The sequence below is a fragment of the Acipenser ruthenus genome, chromosome 16 (genome assembly GCF_902713425.1).
Source record: "Acipenser ruthenus chromosome 16, fAciRut3.2 maternal haplotype, whole genome shotgun sequence".
Classification (NCBI taxonomy): Eukaryota; Metazoa; Chordata; class Actinopteri; order Acipenseriformes; family Acipenseridae; genus Acipenser; species Acipenser ruthenus.
In genome coordinates this window covers 9,298,027-9,324,392 of record NC_081204.1, presented here as the reverse complement: position 1 = coordinate 9,324,392, position 26,366 = coordinate 9,298,027, and the positions used below count along the sequence as shown (strand labels likewise).

The 26,366-nt window shown below is 36.6% G+C and overlaps 2 protein-coding genes across 2 annotated transcripts in view; both read left to right on the top strand.

Moving 5' to 3' along the window:
* Positions 1-7,840: 7,840 nt before the first annotated feature.
* LOC117412530 (actin-3-like) lies at positions 7,841-9,073 on the top strand. The gene has a single exon (XM_034020983.3). The coding sequence runs from the start codon at positions 7,841-7,843 to the stop codon at positions 9,071-9,073; it is 1,233 nt and encodes a 410-aa protein (XP_033876874.1).
* A 1,320-nt stretch (positions 9,074-10,393) lies between these two features.
* Positions 10,394-26,366, top strand: part of LOC131697724 (caM kinase-like vesicle-associated protein) — a 38,907-nt gene continuing 22,934 nt past the window's right edge. The window contains exon 1 of the mRNA XM_058988735.1: positions 10,394-10,640. The gene's annotated coding sequence lies outside the window, so the exon portion shown is untranslated. The remainder of the gene's footprint in view (positions 10,641-26,366) is intronic.

Below are 26,366 nucleotides of genomic sequence, written 5' to 3'. Positions count from 1 at the left end.
TTATTATTATTATTATTATTATTATTATTATTATTATTATTATTATTATTATTATTATTACTTAGCAGACAATTCTATCTACCTAGCAGATTTCAGACTTCCATTCCACTTAAACCATGGGACAATGTGACCTTTCAAATCTCCTGCCCTTACATAGTCTACATATAAGGAGAGGGCTGAGTTAGTGTGACCAGCCAAGTTGAAAGGTCACATTGTCTCTTGATTTGAATTGAATGAGGAAGTCTGTTCGATACTAGGCAGGTCGAATTTTCCAGACAGATAAAGACAGATATAGAAAAAATTGCTAATAACTCAATATTGGATAAACAGAACCCAGAACCACTCAGCATAATTGCAAGGGTAAAAAAAGGTGAAAAAATAAATAAATGACATTTGAAGGCACTTACTCTTTAATAAAAATGAATATGGAGTCGCCAGCACCTCCTGTTCCAGCCAAGTGGAAAGGATTGCAGATACACTGTTCCAGAAACCAGATACTGCATAAATCACCCGGAAAATATGTACATTTAGTGTACCTCGTTGGATATTAATTCAAGCAGGATCTGGGATAATGTCTATTAGACAACACCTAAACAGGGTTTCATAGGATCTATGAATGAGTTTGCTTTAGTTGATTCCAATGTAGATTGTGTTTACATTTTAGTACGGTACTGCAGTGCAGTTATTTGAGGCATTGTGTTGGAGGAGTAGTTGCACAGAAGGTGGCTCTGTAGGGGAGGCTCTTTCCTCTGGTTAAAAACTCAAGCAATTCCCCAGCACAGGTCACTGCAATCAGGTGCCATCTTCAGGGTGACTCAGGTTTATAGTGATTTAAAATGTCTCCCTTCTAAACTACAACAATTATCTTGTGGTTGTGGTTAAAATGTCCCCTCATTTATTGATCTGAAGATGTTCATTAGGAGATATCAACTCCCCCCCCCCCCCCACACACACACCTTTACACTGAGGACAAGACGCGATGGTGCATGGCAGTAGATCGATATCTCCTAATGAACATCTTCAGATCAATAAATGAATTAGTTCCATTTGCGAATTGACCAGAAAGGAGAAAAAATAAGGAAAATCAACACATTTTACACAAGGAGTAGATCACTTCAAGCCATATGTTAAATAATTACATGTGTAATAAACTTTCTCAGATAGTTCGGCTCCTCAAATGGAACCTGGCTCATTTAACCCAAAGAGAACAGCATGCTCATCTCTGAACCTGGATATCAGCATTACGTCCTCAGTCGCTACTGCCTGTGTTGTGTTAAGGATGCTGACTTACCCTCCCAGTAGTTCCACAGTGATGGTGAAACGAGTTCTGCAAATAACCAAAGAGTGATGACGCAGTAAGACTTTAATTTTACAGTACATAAAAAACTTAATAGGTCATAAGTTTACATTTACACATTTTTGTTTTTACGAAACGTATTTACAAACCTACATTTTCAGCAATGTAAGTCAAGCCAGCATGCAAGGTTCCATAACTGTTATTTTTTACAGGTAATTCTGAATAATCAGGATGTTTAAAACAGGTCTGATAAAACCATGCCTCATCTGACTGCCAAGTCTTTCATTTTATCATTCTAAAATTTCATGAGATACTTTGATCTTTTAACTCACTGCACTGGAGGTGAAGTGGTTTGTGTAGTTCTGCTGCAATTGTATCTGTATAAAGTCTAAATCCTTTTCAAAAGGTGAAGGAAGGTAAATACACTTTAATAATGATATCTTTAACAAACAACAAGCTAGACTTGCTTCTGTTCTGAACTGTGTTCTTTTCTTTGTTTTAATTTGTGTCTCAGGCGATTAAATGTGCAACCCCAGGGAAAGCGTTATTTTAAAGCCTCTCTCTTTCTCTCTTTGTCTCTCTCTCTCGCTCTCTCTCTCTTACTCTGAACTGGAATCAAAATCAACAGTCAGCATTTTTCGAGATTCAAACCGCCAACAAGATGCTTTTCATTTTTGTATTCTTTTGACGTTGAAAATGTATGTAAAGGAAAATACATTTGAAAATGAGCCACACTTATAATAATACTTTTTTTTTCAAGAAATGTCGGAACTGTCACCCTGTCAGCATTTTGGATCAGGAAGATGTTTTTTTTGTTTGTTTACTGTTACATATAATGTCCTACTGTAGGTCATGTATTATACAGTATATGCTAGAATAGGTTGCTACATGTATGTATTTATGTGACAAGAAAGATGTTTTAGATGTGAAAGCTGTAAGAAATTTACTATTTACTCTGCTTCTCTCACACTCACTCTTTCTCTCACTTCTGCTTCTCTCGCTGAACTGGATTTAACAGTAAAGTATGCATGAAGGTACATTAACTGACAGTGAAACATGCCTGCAGGTACCCTTATGTACCTTTTAAACACCACAAAGCCAATGATTGTATTGCTTCAATTAACAAAATTAATTAAAGTTCATTGGCTTTAAGAGAATGCAATCAGAGAATACAATTGTGCTTTAGTATCGAGCTACTTATAAACGACAATGTTCCCTGAAGGCCTTGAGCAGGCCTTTTTTCTCTTTTTTGATGCATTCATATTTTATTGTTTTTTTAGCAGCTGACAAAAGAATACTTCCCAGTGCAGTCTCCATTAAAACACAAACTACTTGATGAAGCCATCTGTTTATTTAATACACAGTGTCTTCATTACCAACCTACCAACTGTCATGTTTACATTATGGGCCCAGTTTTCGAAACTACTTAGCCTCTCAGCCCCAAGTGAGTCAAGGTTTTTCATGTTCATCCAGGAACCACAGTACAGTATGTCTCCAAGCAAGTTTTAAAACATTCCCTTAACGTTTTTCAGACTTTGTGAAGCCAATTTATCCTGGCACCCAATACATTTACTTCCTGTACAGCATAGCTTTACATGTCTTGTCAGGTCCTAATTACACCAAGAGGAATTTGCCAAAATGTTTGGCTACTTGACTGTAGTTTTACCTTAGACTTTACCTCAACTACCCATTTTTTTTTTCTTTTGAAAGATATCACAAAACACTTTGTTGTACAATATCAGGTAATATAATATATTTAATTTCTGCAAGTGTCTTTCTGTCTAGACTAACATGTTTTTACAGGTATTTCTAACAGAATATCATCCCACAAAACTTAGGGTCCAGGGGAGAGTCCCCATTTTTTCAACAAAGCCCAGTGCAATCTTTAGTTGACATGAAAGACCAGTGAACTGTCCCACTACATCATCTAGCCAGCCACAACTATTTTTGGATGTTATTGATGAAATCACATATCACATAATTGAAGTGCTACAGAACTATGGGGAAAATACAGTTAATTGGATCAGCCATTGATCTTTTAAAATCTGCCTGGAGTCCAAATTATGCAGCTCTCTTTGACGTCCTAATTTACATGCCTCTAAACATGCTTGAGGTCATTGAATTTGTTGGAAATGTATACTTTCATTCATTACCAATGAGTTAGTGTGCCATCTGTTAGTTTACCCCCAGTAGTATATGTGTAAACGGGCTGTCCTATATACAACTGATTAACATATTATGCAAATTACAGCTGTGACCTTCCATTATATACAGTAAAAAGCAGGCAGTTTCAGTTGAGAGTGAGAAAGACAGCAGATCTGACTTTAATAGAGGGCTGATAGGAAGTGATCATTTGGCAAGTGCTTCTATATCCCAAACTGCCCAAATTGTTTCTGTTTAAGAACAAATTGTGCCAAACGTGATGACTCTATGGACTGTTCTGGAGATGACAGATTCACAATGACAGATTTCATAGAGGGATAATAGTTGGTGCTTGGAGCAAATGTGATTACTAGGCCATAGACAGCAGCAGATTTCCATCCCCAGCTTCCCTGAAGGAATGTAGGAATGGTCACGTGTCTCTCCAGAATTGTCCAAAGTGTTGATTACATTAAATTGATTCTACATTAAGCAATAATATCGAAGCCTCTTTAACGTAGCATCCAGTATTACTAATTTTTCAAGTCAAGGTTAAAGACTTTGTATGGGTCTTAAATATCACTGTTAACTTGTTGTTTAGATTGACTTTGTATAGTGTTTTCTAATTCCATCACACCTGGTGACTTTTCAAAGGTTTGATGGACCCCTGTGGGGCTTATGGCTAGCTATGCTTCATATTCACAGGTATTTACTGGTTCTTGTCATTTGAGATACTTGTCGTGGAAATGAATATGTATTACAATTGAATTTCCTTAACCGAAAAAGGATTATAGAAGGACTATGTATTGGTATCACACACCGCAATTGCAAATGGAAAGTCATGGTGCAGTCAATGCCACAGTCCCAAAAGACAACTACTGGTTAATCAATCAGAAAATGACTGGTAATCTATAGGCAAAGCAAAGGCTTTAGAAGACTGTGACACCTGAAAGGTTCAAATCAATACACGCAATAACCCAAACGCCTAATGCACCAAGTAAGCTACTCATGAAGGTGTGGCCACCTCCTCTATTTACGATATGCTATACAATTTGAAAACACATTACAAATGAAAATTACTCAATGAAAAAATCAGTAATCAGAAATATCAACAAACAATCATTTATATGCTACTTCTTGCCACTCTGTTGTTTCTTTGTAGTTTTATACCTTAGACTATAAAATTACTTTGTTCCTCAAAGCTGTTCCTCAAAGGTGAAAAACTGAGACATGCAAAGTCTGGATCTGAGACATGTAAATAAGGTCAATATTTAAGTCAATATTTCTCTCTTTAAAATATAACATTTTAAAATTTGCTACATAAAAATGAACATTTCAGTTGTTATCTGCTTGTCTTTTCTAGTTATATAACATACTCAAACAATGGCAAGTTAAATATTCTGTATGCACTTTGTAACCACAAGTCAAATTATGCTAAATGATTTTTTTTTAACAGCATTTCATTAATCTAAATTGGTTTTAGATGAGGCTCATTAAAAGTTAGCCTTTTAATGTCAGAATAAGCCCCCAGCTCTGGGGGGGGGGGTTGAAACACAGCTGTTTATACAAAACAGAGCACAGCAGGCCTCTTTGCCACAGCTATTGAACACAGGGAACCTGTAGTCTGCCTCCCTTTGAAAAAAAATGAAGTTATATATTGTAAAATATTGGGATCTTTTTATGCCTCTACATATGCCATCCCTGATATTTGTTCTGCAATATATAAATGTAGCATTGGCCGGTGCTTCTCTATCCAAAAGTGATAACTTTATGGGCCATAGTAGAATTGGGAGAACAGACTGCAAATTTCTAGCCCAGAATTCCCTGGAGGCTTTAAAATAACTGTTTTTAAATTGAGTTTAAGTTTCATTTTAAAATTTGAAATAAGACCCACATTCTCGTATGAGGTACCTATGCCATTCCATATAAGCAACATTTATTTTATATCTGTATCAATCCGTCTTCTTTAATTTTGCATTTGTATTATTGATTTGCTCACAAAATCTAATATTTCTGACGTCCAACATGTAGATCTATTAGGTACAGATCAATGGACAAACTGGACATTTGCAGCTGTCTTGAGGTCCATTTCTGGGAATACACTTCCCATAAACTTCCCATAAACTTCACATAGTACATCTTCTTTCTGTAGCCAATTTACATTGTGTTTGGACCATTTATTCTCTTAAAACAGGTTCAAGTTTGCGTTTCCCCCAGGCAGAATATTTTCCCCCTTATTCTAATCACCATAATTAGATATTATCTATTGTACAATCAGTACGCTTGTCTCTCTTAGTAATCACTAACTGGATCAGTATTTTTTTTTTTTTTTCAATGGCCTGTCTGTCTATCCTGCGTATATCTCATTATGCAGAAATGGTTGTAACTGTTATTAAACTAGACCCTATATTCTGAGATTTGAACTTTCAACAGGAATGAAAAAATAAGAATATGCACTTAACTAACAACCACACTTCCCATTCCAGTCTTGGTGCATCTCTCCTTATTTCAGCAGGTGATGCATCCAGGTAGGTAAGTTGTCAGCTTGGAGTAGTGCTGATGATGTATGTGGATGGAGATTTCTGTTTCCCAAAATGGAATTCTTCATTAAGTTTTGGAATTATATTTTCTTAAGTAAGTAAAACATTGGACAATCTGTTGTAACAGTTCATGTTTTAATGAATTTACACTTTTAAGTCTGTTGTTTCAATTCACTTCTTTATGTTTGCCAGTGTGAAATACGTCATGATCATACCCGGATTCTGCCATGCTGTTGCCCTCATCACCCTCATCATTTGTCACCTACCATTAAATACACTAACATAATATTGTGTATTCTGTATTCTTCTTGAATTATGTCTGTCTGTCTGTGCTCAAATTGTTGGACTGCATCTGTCAAATTTGTCTCTTAACGGACTAAAATGACAAAAAAAAATTAATCTTGAAATGCAGTGCTGTTTGTAATGCAAAAGAGACCGTATGGTGTTGTGTGCCAGTCGATCGCTGGACAGAAACTCATCATAAAGAGTAGATGAGGGTGAAGCTCCATTGCTACAACTTCAATACCAGAAAAGGTAAATCATTTGTTAAGGAAAATAAGGGTCAATTTTAAACATAACACCAAGAAGATAAAGATGACTCCAAGCCATATTATAAACACTACCTTCAGGTCATGCAGCATTGTAAGAAAATTTGTGTTGCTACTTCATGCTGAAGAAAACTATTGGGCCATGGACGCTAAGATGATTTGAGTAGATTGAGTCATTTGAATGCGTGGCCATTATCTTAACGCCTTGTGAAAGCTAGAGAAAAATAGACAAAAAAGGGAAAATGCTGGAAAACAACAGATACAAATAGAATGAGAATATAAATAAATTAAGAAAGAAAAACTTGGGGCGATACTGTATTCAAAACTAATACTAAAATATTATAGGTTTAGAGGGGCTATAAATCTAAAATAGGTAAAGAAATCTGAAGAAACTTTACTCCAGAAGACAAACATTACAAATGCTGAAAAAGAGACTGTAAAACCTTTTGTAAAATCTTATTTAGTTTCATTCAGATTGAAAAATACTGTATTGACAGTAACTGATTGCACAAGACCACTAACACATCAATGGAAGGGGAGGAAGGGAGTCAGTCAATAAATAATGTGGCATGAAGTCATTCAAGTAATTTGTTGGAATCCAGAGGGGTCAGAGAGATACACTCTCTCAATTTGGGGGAGGTAGTTAGGGTCAAAAGCAATTAGAGCACTGAAACAAGTAAGTCAATGAAAGCAAGAAGGTATAGACACAGATTGTGACAAATGAGTTTGAATTATTTGAGTTATAGTTATAGCTATACACCACAAAAAAATACTTTGAGAAACAAAAATGAAGATGATAAACAAGATATATTTTTAATAGTAGATTGTAGATTGACTAGTGTTTAAAATACAATAAAGAAGTTCAATATCATTTTAACTCTCTATAAGATTAAAGATTATTCAGTCAGAAATTCATGTAGGATCCCAAAGGCCTGGCGAAAAATTGCTGTAAACAGTGCTATCATGTTTACTGTTATTCTTGACCAACCGTATATTTCCATGTTCCAAATATGTTCATATATATATATATATATATATATATATATATATATATATATATATATATATATATATATATAGACACACACACACATATTAACAATTGACATCACTTCTTTTGTGAAATCACCTGCTGTCACAGTTGTTCCTCACCTTAATCTACTCTATTCATGACAACTGGTTCATGGTTACATTATGATATCACAGGTTGTCATGGCAACTAAAATAAACCCAGTGTATTTCCAACAAGTACAGATCAGTTGTGTGTGAAGAGAGGAAAGAAAGAAAATAGAAGGTTAACATATTTAGAACTAATTATGGATAGGCAACATTTGCCAAAATCGAGGAACCCAGCAGGTAGATCTTCTACGCCGGTTCCACCTAGGACAGTATCTAGTGGTCCAGCAATATATCCCAAAAATGCTCCTAAAGAGGCTTTTAAAGAGACTGTCGCTATTATAGTGGACTCAGGTTCTGGATACACCAAAGCTGGGTTCTCTGGGGATGAGCAGCCCCGCACAGTACTTAAAAGTTCTGTGGGGATCATCCCTCAGAAAAGCCGGTCCACAAAAGAAGGGCCAGAGTACTTCATCGGATACAACATTCCCAAAGAGAGGGTGGACGTGGTCAAAAAGAAGCCAATCACCCACGGCATTGTGACGGACTGGGATGCCCTAGAGAAGCTATGGCACCACACATTTTACTGGGAGCTGCGCATCTGCCCGGAAGAGCATGGCATTTTGGTGACAGATGCCCCACTTTCACCAACCACAAACCGGGAGAAAATGGCTGAACTTCTCTTTGAAGAGTTTCGTGTACCAGCAATGTATGTGGCTCACCAGTCCCTGCTGTCTGTCTACTCCTACGGACGGACCACCGGCTTGGTAGTGGAATCCGGCTCAGGTGCTACCTATGTCTCCCCCATCCACAACGGATACTCCATGCCTCACGCCACTTTCCGCCTAGATCTGGCTGGCCGTGCCTTAACCGAATACCTCGGCAAGCTGATGGCCGACGCGGGCAACCGTTTCAGCTCCCAGGAGAAACCTGTGGTGCGTGAGATCAAGAAGCAATGCTGCTATATCTCTCAGGACTACGAGGCTGAGCTGAGGTCTGAAGAGAGGGGCTACCTCATGGATTATGTGCTTCCGGATGGGCATGCTATCACCCTGGGTAGCGAGCGATTCCGCTGCCCTGAAATCCTATTTTGCCCCTCTACTCTGGGGGTGTCGGAGGCTGGGATCCACGTCATGACCATGAACAGCCTCCAGAAGTGTCCGACGGAGCAGCATGAGCAGATGATGGACAGTATAATGGTATGTGGTGGCTCATCTCTGCTGCGTGGCTTCCCTGAGCGCCTCAAAAAAGAGATGATCAAACTGGCCCCCCGAGGAGCCAAGATAAATGTCATTGCCGGCCCCCACCGTGAGTTCTCTGCCTGGGTTGGAGGCTCCATCATGGCCTGCCTCAACAGCTTCCAACCCATGTGGGTCTCAAGTCAGGATTACAATGAAAGAGGGCCTTTCATGGTTCACCACAAGTGTTATTAAAGACAATCGGGCGGTTTAGGAATTGCCTGTTGATCGGTGGATCATGTCAATAAATGATTAAAAATCCAAGGTGGTTTGGTGTTTTGTGAATGGAAAGCTGAATTCACAGCATTACAAAAGAATGTGTTATTTTTCAAAATAAACGCAGCATTTGCTTTTACTTCCTTGTGCAGTCTGGTTTATTGTTGTAAATAGTTTTAAAATAATGTTTTGTAGATATTAGTGATTTGTTTTAAAATTGACTAAAAACTAGTTTTATATTTCAGAAATGTGTCCTAAACTGCCCAGCATAAGTTTTCTAGTTCACTTTTCAAGCAGAACTGTCATGAATTTTCACTTAATGCATGTTGTTATTATTAAAGAACGGTATTTATAATGTTTGTTGTTATATAAACAAATAGCTGAACACGATTAAAATCAAATAATAAATCAGTGAAAAAATACATTTGTGGCATACATACCCTAGCCATGAATATAAAATATGCATCACTGTCAATGTGATGTCATTTAATCTCATTAATAGCAGTGGCGTGTATTATTAATTAATGTATTCATTTTGTATGTATTCAAGATTGTTTATATATATATATATATATATATATATATATATATATATATATATATATATATATATATATATAACCATTATGACAACAGCCTATTTAGAAGAAAGAGATCAGCCATAAAACTATATTTTCTTATAGAAATCAAACAAAAATGGGGGGTGTCCTGGAAACCTTGATAACCCCATTTTCATTTCCGTTATCCTATCCTTGCTACCTATTACGAACACAATAGCATTTTCTGTAAACTAAAATGTGTGTAGGTTATTAAGTTATCCACCCCATCTTTTTGAATTTTCCAGAAAATCGTTTTTATTTTATTTTTTCATAATTTTAAGCAACATGAGTTGATTCACTGGGCACCCAGCAGGTAGGCTATATAAAAGTTGCATTCAGAACTTCAGCTGGTAAGGATTGACCTATGTTATTAAACCAGTTCAACAACCAACACCAAGTCTCTTGAACCAGTACAACCTACTGAAAACCAGTAAACCACCAGGTCCGGCCAGCAGACACGAGTGCTTGTCATCTCTCCCCCGTGCTGAGTGCTGTCAATGTCTGACAGGTACACATTATTTCTCCTACAGAAACCACAAGCAAATATTAACCTGTACTACGCGGATATACACGGACACTCGTTATTACATAGTTTGCAGCATTTTCTTTGATAGTAGCCACACCTCTTGTTGGCTTGTCATTTTAACTCACTGTAACTCCCCCTCTCGCTCGCTCGCTCGCTCGCTCCCTCCCTCGCACGCTCACCCCACCCTCCTCTCTCTTTCACTGAGCGTTTCTTCTCCCAATCCCCATCCAACTCCGGCTGTCCAGAAAGCGCACGGTGGATGGACAGGAGCATTGGAATTTACCCCTCTCTTTTAGAAAAATAATTAAAGAACGAAACGCTGCTCTACACACTAGTCAGGACATCTCCAACAACATAGGTTCTTTTTGTCAGAAAAAGCAAAGAAACGACTGTGGACCTTTAAATCCATCAAGGATCTAAGGTAGGTGCATGGAGCGGTTCTCGTTTTGGGGTTTAATTCTACCGCAGTTATCACACTTCTTTGAATAAAAATGTGCAATACAAAACGCTGTTTTTAAAAATACGCATTAAAGTGATTTTTTTAGAGGCAGGCTAGGCTTTATTATTCTGCGTTATTGTTCTTTTTATTATTATTTATTTATTTATGTATGTATTTGTGTGTTTATTTTGTTGACTAATTCCCACATTTCTTTAGACCCGTGCAAAGTTCGGCGTGTAAGAATGCGCCCTGACATTTGCTCTTCGCTGTGCTCTGCACGGATTCGTCTGTAACCCCATTCCAGTCCACAGAGTTCCAAAGCTGCGATTTTTAGCAATGGAATTGATTAATAAGTGTAATACACATTCATATGTAAATGCTCAACACAGAATGGTCTGTCTGTCTATCAGTCGAACAGTAAAATCTGATGAATATAATTGTATTAGTTGTAGTATTAGACTGTAGTAGCTGTAGATGATGAAGAAGTATTTCTAGTAGTGGACCTGTATTTATTGATGTATTTATTGATGTATGTATGTTATTAGTTTTTGTATATGTAAAAATGTTATTATAGGTACTGGTGTATTATAAAAACGTATACTGTACATGAATAAAACTACCCGCATTTCAGTCTATATCTATCTCTGTGTGTATTTAGTGTATTAGATATTTCTTCCCCTTTTTGTCTTTGATCTAAGAAGCGGAGAAGTTCACAGAGTGCTTGTGCAGTGTCTGCCGTGTTCAGGGAGCTCATTGATTTCACATGGGGAGCACTCTGTGGCCAGCTTGAGGGAACCTGTGGTTTCCAATGGGAAAATAATCCATCTGTCTCATTTAAACCCAGGCAAAGTGTGCACTTAAAAGTTTAAGAATACTAAATGTATAGTGAGGTTTTGGTATGTAATGTGTTGCATTAGAATTATATTAAAAAAAAAAAAAAAAAAACTCCTCAGGTTTAAAACCAGAAATATTGAACATATTCCCTCTGGAAACATCAATTATCACTATTTCAAATGTGCATCTGTTTCCAATAGGGCACACTGATCACTTTGAGACCCTAATAACTAATGCATTAAACTTTACAGAAGCAGTAGGTATTGCACAAGCATTTGCTGATTGATGACATTTCATTGCTGTGGTTTGGTTCTGGACAAGTCTTGTCAAAAAGGGTTGGGGGTTTAGCAGTAAGATGAAAAGCACCTGTCCCAGTGATAGTATTTTAATTTCCAGTGCAGCTTGGGGAGAGTTGAGTCTATTTTTTACCATTAGTGGTGACACTTTACAATAGGTGGTCATTCTTATGAACAAGAGTTGGAAAAAGTCTGTTCATATTAATACATGTGGAATTTTCTTTGGAGTCAAGCACAAAATAATAGTTAAATTCATGTATAATTATATTTGAGTTGCCACTGCGCATTTTAATATCATACCTCATTGTACCTCATACAAATTTAGGTAAAACAAAACAACAGAATTTGGCAGTATACTAAAACAGCAGAAGCCAATAATTCACCAGAAAGCAGTTTTGCAGGCAGCTGCTGGAATTTGATAAAGGGGAATATAAGAATATTGATTCAACCCTGCTCAGCTGGTAACATCCAGTTATTAAATAAAGAACTATGCAAGGCTTTGCAGATACACTACATGAACATGTTTCAAATGCTGTGCTAGTAATCTTTGCATGTGGGCCATGGGATATTGAACAGTTCCACAAAAACATACAGCGTGAAAAATTAGTCAATGTTACTGCGGAAAGCAGCATCCCGACAGGCAGGTGGTTAATCAAGTTAAATACTTCAACAAGGACGCACTGAAGCTCATTATTATTCTCCCTATGGTTTAAAATATAATTACATGTGAAATTAAATATTGGTATGTCTTTCCTGTTGTTCTACTTTTCTGCTTTTATGAGCCTTCTTCATTTATCACACAATGTAATGGCCTTGTTTTGTGGATAGAGGCCAGGGGACTGGTTAGACATTAGAGGTGTACTGTACACATAGGAAATGTATTGTACCTATTACAGGAGCACAGTAGTTTACAGTTGGTGTGGATGGCATGGCCTGGTCAGACTTTGGTCACCATAACAGATTTCTAGTTACCTATTGGTCGTAGGTAGCAGTAGTATTGAATCAAGATGGGAATGGCATTGATTAACTCAATCATAGTTAGTGGATGACACTTTTGGATATTTATTTTTAATGTTAGGGCAGGGAGACTTACGTAGCAAGCACTGTATATATATATATATATATATATATATATATATATATATATATATTCTGTGATACTTCTGGTGGACCTGAATATGGACATTTAAGCAATATGTGTTTGAATAAAGTAGCTGAATATTTGCCCCTGCAGTACAATAAAACAATCATATACATTTCATATACATATAGACAATGTAGCTTTTATTATTCATATAACATTGTCCAATACTTCCAGCACATAATTCTATATACAGCAGGGTCTGTGAGCTCTTTCTCTCGTATTACAGTGAATGGACGTATGTAAAAATCATGTCTGACACAGAGTATTAGAGACTTTTTTCAGTGTTTCTTAAACAATAGTATCATTTTATTTATTGATTTCATTTGAATGGCTTTCATGTGGTACATTGGATTTCGCATTGATATGTGTAGTTCTATGTAATTAAGTGTCATTATGATATATACTGATATATACCATTTAATATATTATGCAGGTTTTGTATAATTCGGTTAGACATGATTTACCATGCTAACAAACTAAAGTCCTTATTCAACCATGGGGATGCATCTGAAAAGATTCCTAAAAGCTGAAAGACCACATTTGTTGCTAAAATAGTTGCTAAATAAAATAATAATAACAGAAACATTTAGATGATATTAATGTAAAGTATTCCTAATATTTGAGGTTGCTTGCACATCACTGTGTACTGAAAAAAAAAAGCCAACTTTACAGTCCGCATTTCTCAGCTGTCAGATTATTTTCTCGGTGTCAAAATTAATCTTGTGTGTTGCTACCTGAATACCCTGAACAGCACACAAGGGAGGTGAACACAGCAGAAAGAATTACATAATCAAATTATAGACAGACAGGCAAGGAAAGATAGGCAGAGAGGTGGAATGATACAATTGATGTGAAGACGTGCAAAGGGATTTCATTTGTGAGACAGCCATATCAGCAAACATAAGTCTAAATTGATTCCAGTTTGGTCTCTATTTTATTCAGACAATTACATCCTAATAACAAGTTCTTGGACTTAGTACTGAGATCTCTATATTGAGTATTCCAGTAATGAGTTTTTGTAATGAATTTGCTAGTTCTCATATTCCCAGTCCTCGTCGCTCTGTATGGAATTCTCTCTCGTTTGACTTACATATGGTCACTGCTATAAAGGGAATTTAAAAAATAACTGTCAATCTTGGGATCACCTCTGCTTGTGTATTTGCTGGAATCAGTCTATAAGAAACTCATTAGCAAAGCCACATAGAAACGAATACACCATAAATCCCAATGCATCAAAATCACAGTGAACGTAAACAGATAGACGCTACCACTGACTCTGGCAATTAAAAAATCATTAACGCAAACATGTGATTAATATTTAATCACAACTTGAAATTTCAGATTCAGTGATTGTCCTCAATAACAAGCTGACATGACTATAGAGCACATGAACACCAGGGTCTTTATGGTAAAGGCACATTTCAATTCAATCTTTATGCTAATTGTCTGTTTTGGTAATTGCAGTATAATTTCAATTACAGCGGGTTCCATAGTGGCTTCCCGCATGAAAGCACTGCCGGGTGAGTTACACAAGCGTTGTTTGATTACTGTTTGCGGTGAGTTGCCCATCTTGGCTGGGGATCGACAGGGTAATGTGATTGGCTTTACAGCAGGAACTAAGGTCGTACATTTATCTTCAGCCCTCCTAACTGGTAAGGGGTTTCAGCAGTGAGGTAGAAAAACAGGTAAAATCGATACAAATTCAATATATAAGAACGTATTTCAAAAAAGGAATGCTTCTTTCAAAAGAATCAATTTTGATTGGGAAATGAAACAACTGTAAAGCGAATGCATTATGAATGCAAAACCCAGATTTGTATTTGGAGCAGATTACTCTCCCTGCTTACTGGCTGTTTTAATGACCACGTCCAAATATCAATGTACTTCATCAACATTTCATATTTGGTTCAATTCTGAGTGCTCAGAATATTTAGTTCTCTGAATATAGAAAATGTGTAGTGAATCAGAAATGAGAAATTTCTAGTGAAAAGCGCTTATTGGGTCCAATTTGTGCTATGTTGATTAAATTAATTAAAATGTTGCAGCTACAGCTAAGGCAACACAATTTGATTTGTCCTTCTACTGCTACAAGATTGAGGTGGCTGAGATCAAAGTGGGAACCTTGAAACAAAGGGGCTTCATATCATACGGTACCGAATGCATTGGAAGTAGGCATACTGCATTTACATGCTAATAACACAAGGTACTAGCATTGTACTTAGCATTTATTATTTTTTTAAATGCATGTAATTACCACATTTTTTAACTAAAGCACACTGCTGATGCTTATTTATTTATTTTTCTTCATGGTCTTAGATCTTCTCAAGATCCTATCTGTTCAGCAAATAGATGTTTTAATAAAGGCTGTGAACTTGAGCTGTGGTTAATGGAATATTTCTTTCCCCTAATAAACACATTTCTTACTGTTTTATATTTCTTTGATTCCTTTAGAATGGTCTCGATGGTATGTTATTGACAGAAAAAAAATGTTTTGTACCCTTCTAAAGGTTTACTTTGATATAGCGCTATAAAAGCATACAGTAGTGCATGGTAAAGCATTGAGAAAGAATGGTAAGCACACGTAAGCATGGTAAAGGATGAACAAGTGAGGTTCATAATGGGGAAAGATGTTAACACTTTGTATGGTAAATATATTGTATAAGCATGAAAAGGCCTGGTATTCGGTACACATGTACAATACATTATAGATGGATAATAAAATTAGCTTGAATAGTTTATTTTCATTGTGTTTTTCTCTCAATACATGATAATTATCTAGCATGTTCATTAAAATGACTATTAAAATCAAAGGTAACCAATTATACAGTTAAGGGGGTGGCGATATTCCTTTTTTTGCATATGACTGTTATCTGTTTTTCCCCTTGTTTATAGTAGAGCGTTTGAATACCAATTAATAAGCTAGCCCTTTAGAGAGACAATAAAGGAGTTTTTGTAGTATGAGAGTGTACTTCAGTTTAACTAATTATTCTGTTGTTGATTTCACTCAGAGACTGCCTGCAATGGTACCAATTAGTGCACATTGTGATGGTGCTTTTAATCATTAATAGTGCAGTTTCGCTTGTAAGATGTCGTGATTTCTTCTGAACATTATGGTGTTATGTCAGGCAAATTGTGCTACAAATAAAAACGATTCACCCAATGATACAATAGAATAAACTTGCTCATCTCATTTTTTTAATGATATGCATATGATAGGTGACAGTACTGGTGTGTTGAGGCTGAGCACTCATTATTGAGGATTTTGTGTGACAGCGCTGGAGAGCTGAGTTTTGCTTTTCATTATTTCAGTGCAGTTTGACAGTGTTGGAGAGCTGTGAAGGCAGTGTTTGGACTAGTATGCATTATTAAGGGGCAGGGTGGCAGTGATTGAGAGCTAAGACTTTATAATAAAGTGTTTTATATTGCCTTACACATGCGGATGTTCCAGGGGAGTTTATTTTTTATAAAAATACGATGCTCTGAAACCTGGCATGCTCTAGCATCCATATACACTGATGATTAACAATGATTTGAGAGTTCTCATGAGTGCCTCTGTCTTCATGAATGTGTTCAGCTCTATTCTCCCTTCTATACTGTTCCATGCCTGAAAATTTCTGTGTGCGGCATTGGTCCTCTTAGTCCATCTTGTATGGTACAAAGAGGATAGAAGATTTAGTACAATAATGCCATGTTTGTAAGAATAGATCTATGTAATCCACTTCTCCTCCTCTACATGAGTTAGACATGCAATGTTCTTAATCTAAAAAACATAATCTACATTTAACTTCTTACTCCTCGCTCATTGATTTTCCTCAGTTGCACTAAGATTGAAAGTTCCCTTGGGCTATTTGCCCTGTAAATCCAATGAACTCTCATGTTAGTATCATTCATTTCAAAGGTTACCAAATACCCCTTAAAACACAACTTGGTCGTGGTATGAAATATCTTAAATAATCTACCTGTCCCCCTGCAACCCCCTGGCCCAGTGGATATAATACCACACTTGTTTGATGTGCTCTTTCTTATTGATTTCCACTTGGGACAAAGTGTGGCACGGGGACTGTTTAATGGTTACAATCTGGTGTACCAGCTGAATTTAGAGCGAAGATACGTTGCAGAGCCATATACAAATTGATTCTAACCAAGAAGTGAATACATTAGTTAAAATAGCTGTGTTAATTCAGACCTGTTTCAAATTGCTCTTTGAATGTGGGCACAGTATTTCAGGTTGTGGACACCAGCCAGTTGGTATAGAGTAGAACACAAGGCCTTGTTGTGACCAGTAAATATTTCAAGACTGGCATGATTTGTAACATCATCAGGAATGAGGGCTTTGTGTTCAGTTTATTGCCATTTATATCCTCCTTCAGTGATGGGTAAATGTCGATGCAGTGTTTGAATATTAAAATATCTGGAGTGTAGACTCATGACTTATATTGAGATGATGTTTTCTGGCTGATGAATTAACTTTGGCACACTGTTTCTGGAGGTTATGAAAAGCAACTTAGATTGCAGCATTACGGTTCACCTGCAAAACAAAATCGGCAACATTACAGCTGAGTCTTGCACAGCCACTGAGACGCTGAGAAAGCAGCATTTCTACATCCAGTTTCCAATTACAAGGGTTATAGATGATACAAGTAGGCATCAAAGAGTTTGCTCTGACTGGATAGCATCTACAGGTAGCAATTTAAATGAGAATTTGAAATGAAAATTGATTAATATTTTACCTCTGGTTGATTCATGCTGCCAGCATAGTCTTATAAAAAATGGATGTGCAAAGCAAGGCAGTGCTCCAGGAGTTCTTGCAATTACCCAATTTGCCACAGGCATATCCAGAGTCTGTATATATATATAGAGAGAGAGAGAGAGAGGAGATATTATATGCCTGGCAATTAACATGCCATCTGGTGTTTTCCATCCTGATCCAAATGTATTCAGTTAGTGACATAGTAATTGGAACTAATAACAGGACATTGATTAAATAAAGAGGTAATCCCTAATCAAATAAATGATGGGATCAACTGAGAACAGGTTAGTTGTGTGGGAACAGGATGGCTTTGCAGTGGTGACGTCAGACCAGAAACAGAAACCTAAAACAAGGAATGGTGGGTGCAAAACTGAGACGCTATGGCTCTCAGCTCTTTATTAAATAATAAACAAAAGATTTACACAAAACGAAACACTTTTTCAAACAAAAAGGCACGTTGGCCAAACAAACAAACAAACAAACAAACAATAAACAATAACAAGTATCCTGCTGGTTTATTAACCAGCACATTTAGCAATTGTTATTTCTATGTTTTTACTTTACTACCTCCTCTCCACACTCGTTCTCCACTCTGAGCCCCTTCACCGAGTGCTGCCAAACTGCAGATCTTTTATAATTTGTGGCCGAGGGACTAACTAACTATCAATTATTATATTATCACATGCTGCACGGATTTACTAAGTCTGTGTGACTGTCAGCTAGTCAAACAATCAGTAGCTGACAGTCACGCGTTCTCACGAGGTATTTAAAACACTAAAACACTTAGATGTCAGACAGCACCTCGCTCATCCTTGCCAAACAATAAATCAATATCAATATGATATAAATCATAATACAAATACAAAATAATACAATAAATCATAAAGACGGGGCACAAATATACATAGGGGCGGGGATCCTGTATTAGGAGAACTGTATTATATACAATAAAAAACCTTAATTGCTCCATGTTTCCATGAAAATCAAGTTGAAGATTCCTTTTTTGAAAATTTGGCATGGTCTTGCTCCACATCACCGTGGTGATTTTGTTCAACATTCATTCATGGCACAGGGAACTAAATCTTTTTTTAGGCCAACACACCCACGAGGATGTAGCACACTTGTCATGTCTTTCAGTTATGTGGATATTGGTAGCTTGGTGAATCTATTTAGGTTTTGAGTGCACCTTTTCTATTTTAACCTAGCTGTTGGCACCAAACGGCTGTGAGAAAAACCAAGCCTTTTCAGTTTTGTTTTTTTTCTAGAATCACTTTTTTTACATACACTTTGTGTTGTTTCAGGGCCACTACCAGTCACTATCACCTGGATTCTGCTCCAGGTTAGAATTTTTACCAGTTTATTCCTATAGAGATTGAAGCTGATGACCAAAGTGTTTTGTTTCTGCTTGTGTTTTTATATTCTATTAGTTGTTAACCGTGGTTTTATTGTGGAATTCATTAGAATGTGATTGATTCAGACTACTTGCATGTGGTGTTATGTTTATTGTCCCATTGTCGGACTGTGTAATAAACAGAACAGAATGAACATAATCAAGCACACTTTTACAAATTGTATTATTTAAATTCTCATGAGTAATATTACTTATTTTAAAATATTAAAATGGCAGTTTATGTCTACAAGGAGATCTTAGAAATTCCAGTAACCAGCCTTCTTTATCTCTCATTAATTTTGCTATGTGCTGTTTTGGACTGAAAAGGAGCTGAAACTTTCTGAATTGCTTTCAGTATGTAAAATGACTTGCAGATCTCTGAAGGTTCAGTAAGTCCGGGGGCAGTAAAGTATTGAGATTTTGTAGGCAAATTGATCTGCATTGTTAGAATATCTAAATGTTACTCATCTAAACCAGTGTAAAAAAATATGTAAAATAAAAGCAGATGGAATCACACAGAAAAGAGAATAAACATTCCCCTTATTAATCACATTTAACCATCTACCAAAGATAATGGGGGCTAATGCTGTGCCTGCACAAGCCTGCCCACGCAAACAATTATCATAAGAGGTTGGGAATTTAAAATATATACACTAAGTCAACACTGCATTCTTAATTTTGACCAAAATGAACAGTCTGATAAAGGTTTTTTTTTTTTTTTTTTTTTTTTTTTTTTAGCATCTGCATTACAAACACTGAGAAATTGGTTTTGTTTTAACCTTTTTGTGTGAAGTCGTATACATTTTAAACAAACAGGCAGACTTGATTTAGCATTTATAGTCATGTTTTTATTTAACTTTTGTATATATTTCAAATATTCCATTTATTTTTACATTCATTATTCAACTACATTGGTTTATAGTATCAAGATAATATAAATTATGAAACTTTAAAAAAAAAAGTTAAGGTTGATACAAGTGCTCAGTGTGTATAGTCGCAGTCCACTTACGGTATAGGATTGATATTTTCTTTTAACATTTAAACAATAAAACCTTTACAACCACAGTTACCATTAGGTTATATGACTACCAACCTCCCTATAACGTTGTGTTGCCCCATTCATATTCAAAGTCAGTTAAAAAAATTGGAAGACACTTAAAGAAACCAAACAACTGGAACAGTTTAATGACTATCTAATGATTTTATTCATGAAAATATATTCAGAAAAAACATGAGTTAAAGCTTTGTGCAGAAGGGACTGAATGTAAGGGAAGGGGTACAACCTTTTGTGCACCATTTGGACATTTTACTGTCCAGTCAGTTGTTTGGAGATCAAACACCTGCTTTAGCAGAGTGAATTGCCTGCAGCAACCACTTGGGCACTTGCTAGTGCATCAATGACATGTAACACCCGGTAGCATATGGAATGGGTTTATTTGGATGTAGCGTGGTAATGGACTTGATAGAAAGTGATTTAAGGAGTAAACTGAAAGGTAATGTCTCGATGGAATGGGTAAATCAATGATGGAAGGATGAATGGCTGGAAGGATGAATGGGTGAACTGAGACGCACTGAAGGACGCATTCTGAACACGTTTCCTATTAGCTGAACTAGTAAACACGAACACAGGAACACAACACTACTTCAATAGTGTCTGGCGGGTGTATAAAAATGAATCCACAGCCCAATAGACAATTTGAAGTGAACTTGCTATAACAGCACGCTTCACTGCAGCAGGTTCAGTGGAACATAACCAAGCACTCTGTTGTATATGTTTATTAAGATAATACTAAAAAGAAAAATGCTTCATATTCTAAATGGTACATTTGTAATTTGGTTTAAATGATCTACTTCTTAAAATGTTTCTTATTTAGGTAGCAAATGTGCCATAGATTTTTAGAGGGTACATTACACTTTAAAAAAAGGCAATTATTGTTGTTTATGTGATAGTACATAACAAATGTATTGTGAATATGGGGACATTATTATAATTGATGTGTTTAGATTGTCATTGCCGTATAACGGTTTATTATTAAAAAAAAAAATCTAAAGAAATCTCTTATTGGCAACTGTAAAAAAGGAAGTTTTCTGTGTCAAGAAAGAGATGGTAACCAAGGCAACAAATAACATCAGGACAGACTCACCAGATTACCTACTGAAGCGCGAAGAAGCAGCAGAACGAGATTGCTGGAACTGAAGTATGGGGCTGTAGCGACAGGAAGCCAAGATTGGAAGAGCAGTTCCTCCTTCTCAGTGTCGGCTTTTATTCTTTAGATCTTGGGCTTTTTGCTGAGATGCACCTGGGCTGTGGAATGCTTTTAAAACCACGCACAATCTAGGGTTTTTAAGTTGGAGCTTCATCTGTTCTGATTGGCTCTTTGAAGTCCCCATTGGGCTTGAACTGGGATTGCTGTTTATGGAAAGAACTATGAGGAGGACACTTGAATTAAGACCAGGTCCACCACTTATTGAGTTAATGTATACCTCTGGCATTAAACCTACATGTACCTGGTATATGATATAAAACTGTTCCCTCCTCCTGAACCAGACTTTCTTCTGTAAACGGTGCTCTTTGAGTTTCTCCACGGAACACTGGCGTTGTATTTTATACCCCAGTGACATTTTTGTGTAAGGCTTAATATTTTCCTAGATCTACCAATTATTGTACAGTGTTTAGTACATGAAGATGAGAGTACAGTAATCAAAAATCTGAAAAAGTTATGTATGTGAGAAATAGGAATTCTTTGAGCTGAGGGATGGGAAATATCAATTGGAAATGTCGTCCTGTGGAACCAATTTATGAGTAAGCGCACTGTAGATTGAGAAAAGAGCCCAAACGTAGAGGAATATAACATCCAGGTTTGTGTTGGTGCAAATTATTGATCTGAAGATATTTGTACAAAGATGTCAGGTTGGGGATGGGGGTTTGGGAGAGAAATGAAAATAATTTAAAAATATAGCCTTTTCAGTATATTGACAGACAACTGGGATCAAAGTATTTTCTATACTGATTTGGATGAAAAAAAGCTGAATTTTGGTCTCTGGTGCTTGGTTCTGGTTCATTTCCAGGGCACTAAATGCATCAAAAACTTTCAACTAAAACATAAAAGGCAAGCTTTCTTGCTGCTTGGCTGAGAATATTGCCATCTGCTCCTTTTGCAAGCCTAGGGATGAGAGCTGTGGGATAAGGGGTCCACACTACAATCTCAGAAGAGTAGATGTCGTTGCCACAGCCTTATTAGCCTCTTTTTCAGTTTTCAAAATCTTGCAAGAGAGTGGCCGATGGGAATCAGTAAACTGCTGGCTTCAGTACCTGCTTCTTCTGTGGAAGAAGAGGCGTCTACACTGAAGAAGCAGTGACTGTCCCAGCTCTGTTAGACAGGATCTGAAGTCAGCTTGACTTGGCAGGTAGTCGTAGCAGGTGGGATGCGATTCAAGGCAGACTTGCTGCCGCTTGGTCATTTTCAAAACCTTCTTTTTTTTCCCCTCCAAGCCTGATTACTGGACCTTCAAGGTCAGAACTATAATCTGTGCTCTTTAGCTCTCCCCAATAGGTTTCTATTTTCCACCAAAGTCATGTTAACTTGTTTTTAAAAGACATGTGAGATAAAATGGCCAGCTGGCACAGCAAAGAATTGAGCCCCCTGCTTCATTGAGTCACAGGCCCTAAACTCAGTACCGTCTGCTGTGAGGATCCTAGTTATGAGAATATGTGTTCCTTCAGCTCAGCAGTAAGATGCTCAGTACTAAGTTCAGTTATCCCTGCTGGCATTCATGCTGTCTCAGGTATTGCATAACATAATATCAAAACCAGAAAAGTACACATTTTTATTAACATTTCAAAAACGTTTTGCTCTTACAAAAAGTAAAAAGAAAGTTACAAATTACAAATCTGTGCAAATAAAAAAAAAATCAAGGAAGCTAACCTATTGTCAACTAAAACACAAACAAGTATCATGAGCAGACTGTAATAAGAATCCTTGGCCTACTTTAACACAATTACATGGAATAGGCTCTCTAATTCAAGTTTACTGGCACTGAAATGTACAAACTTAATGATGAATTACTGCAGCCGGGCTTTACAGAAGCCTCGGGAGAACAAGGAAAATTACTGCGACAACATTTATTGAGCAAAGAAAAAAAAAAAGGCACAAATCTCAATTTCACTAAGTTGTTAAACAACAGGGGTAACAGAAGCAATTAAAAATATATAATTAAAAAACACCCCTGGCTGCAGATACCGTCTATATAAAACTCTACATTTAACCCTTCACGGCCACCAGTAAATATATTGTGTCATCTATCAGGAATTTACTATACCTTCTAGTCAGAGCAAATGCTTTTTACGGCATACCTGTTGGTTCAGATAGCTCACATTCACCTTTGTTTCTACAAAGTATAAAACAACAACATGGAAACCAATATTCGAAATTATTTTTTAAGATCAGATATTGGGAGAATACAAATATGTTAAATATGATGTTGTTTTGTCATTACAAAAAAACCAAAACATAATATTTACAATAGTATGAACAGCAGCAAGAATTAAGTGGACCCTGGTGGCTCAGACAAATGGCAGCGAAAACTTCATGACTCATGCTAATTTTGCCTGACATCACTGTTACCAGTACTTTTAAAATGACATTGCATGACATCTTGCATCATGATCTACCATGTACCATTGCGAAATTCTAAAAATTAAAGAAATGCATGATCTTTATAACAATTCCGACAAAAATCCTAAAACACAAGAGCAGCAAGCTATACACTCTGGGCGGCTCTTATGCCTACAGAACAACATGGAGAAGAGGGCTACTGTTGTACAGTTTCTTTAGAAATGTCTAGAAATTAGAATTGAAAAGTTAAACTAAATTGGATCCGTGACAAGAATACTGGGGCTAATTAAGGGTAAGATTTTTGCTTGGGCTGACCATAGCCATAAGAGGTTAATTTAATGCCCTTCTGCTTGTGGGTAGGTTTGGTGTTATAGACAAGGAGGCACTGTATATTTATTATTTACACAGTGTATTATCAATAGCAGATAAAAACCGTACAAGCTGTGATACTGCAGCAAAAAATATGTCTGCTGTGCTCTCTCACACTGTGCACAGTTGAAGATCCGTTTTAATTGCTGTGTCACTGGGATATCTTAAGTAACAGAATTCACAATAATAAACTGTTCTCCTAGTGGTAACCAACGCTTTAAGAACTGTACTCCACCGTAGCTTAAAGGGTTACGGAACAGGCTGTAAGGTTTCAAACACAACACATTATTTTCCCTAGTTTCCTGCTTTGTTGTACGTATTCCTGCAGTATCTTTTTCAACATAATTGCGATTGTTTTGATATTTTTATTAACATGTCACTGGTCATAAATCAGTTTTGGTCAGTTATGCACCTGGTCTTCCCATCAAAATGTCTTGTGATTTCACAACATCAGCGGCTTCAGTCCAGCCTGTTCAATCAGAAACATTTAATTGGTTCCCAACTCTGCTCACAAAGTTCAGCATTTTGATTGGTTCACCTGTCCTGCCTGCTCACTCCGGCACAGGTTCCGAGGGATAGGAAGAGCATGACAAGCCCTGTATAATCACAACATCTGCTTTACAGAGCCCTGCCCGGTTAGAGAGAAGATGCAAGCTGTACAGGGGGCGTACGTCCAACCATATCAATATTTATGTTTGTACTCAAAATGTGCTTAAGACATTGTCACATACAACACTTTATAACCTGCTGTGTTGTTTAGTATATAGAGTTCTTGGTTAAGTTTTTATTACTGGTTCTTATTCCACCCTAACTGAACAAAATAAATAATTCAACAGAAATTAAGGAATCAGGAGAAAATGACGTAATCGGGGTAATTAAATTAAACAAGTCAGTCACAAACTCTGGTTCCATCTGTTACTCCTCTCCCAAAAGCAGCAAGACTCTCCCTGAAGCTGCTTGTCTGAAGCCCGTTCCTGCAGCTCCTCATCGATTTACCTTCACTGCGACTCACAGACCCTTGAAAAGCAAAGCCTTTCAAGTATTGCAGCAAACTGAAACTATGAAACTATTACCAAATGAAACTATGAGCAGAAGTACAAAAATATGTATTTCTTATTCATACATTTGTAATTTGTAACATTATTGTAAAATTGCTTTACTTATTCTTATTCATACGGGGCTCAGATGAAAAGGTTGAGAGGAATTGAAAACCGTTAATGTTTCAAAACAAGAAATTAACAACTTTGATGTGAGTAGGAGAGCAAATTAGCATGCTGCGTTGTTTGTTTCAAGCTTTGAAATCTCTTTGAAAGCTTTTTATGCCTTATAAAAATACTGCAACCTAGAGTGGAGGAATAGCTGAGTAAATCTAGCCTATTGTGTGTATTAATAAGATGATCTTCAAAGCTTTTACCCTATGCGCTGCTTTTTTTATTATGGAAAACTGTTAATGTTCAAAAGCAGAGATAAACAACTCCACAAAAGAAACCTTGAAACCCCTCTTGATTGTATTGACGCTGCAGTGTCCCACACTAATGTGAAATTTTACTTTTATTGCAGTATGTTTATAATTTCATGTACACAAATTGCCTCTCCTTGTAGCTTACTAGCCACATTTGTGCTAAAAAGGCCACCAGCAGTGTGGAGTAGTGGTTAGGGCTCTCGTTCAGTCCCTTGTGGGGGACACTGCTGCTGTACCCTTGAGCGAGGTACTTTACCTAGATTGCTCCAGTAAAAAAATAAAAAAAACTGTTAAATGGGTAATTGTATGTAAAAATAATGTGTAAAAAATATTAATAAAAAAAAATAATGTGATATCTTGTAACAATTGTAAGTTGCCCTGGATAAGGGTGTCTGCTAAGAAATAAATAATAATATGTTATTATAAGTGGCATCTGCAATCTGTGATTTAGCTCAGGGGAAGCAAAACACAGGGACTGTATTTGTTAAACTGATAACATTTTACAGGAAGCATTACCTACTTGTATTTTGACAACAGATCACCTCATTCTCAATTCTCAGTAGCACTATGTGTGGACACCACATTATTAATGCAGTATCTGTAGTGTATTATAGCGCCACCAGGAGGCTACAGCATGAACAAACTTGAAAAAAAAAAAAAAACACATTGAGTTTAATGTGAACGCATTTGGTTTCACTATCAAATTACTTTACCTGACAAGTATTTAGCAAAAGATGTTGCCAATAACAACTTGGAGTAAAAAGCATTGTGTTTAAAGGTTGCTATTTATGGTAATTAGCGATTAATTGAAGTTGGAGAAAAAACATTTATAACGCTAAATTGGGTA

Excerpts from the sequence above, each read along its gene's own strand:
- LOC117412530 (XM_034020983.3), top strand. The coding sequence starts at position 7,841 with ATGGATAGGCAACATTTGCCAAAATCGAGGAACCCAGCAGGTAGATCT.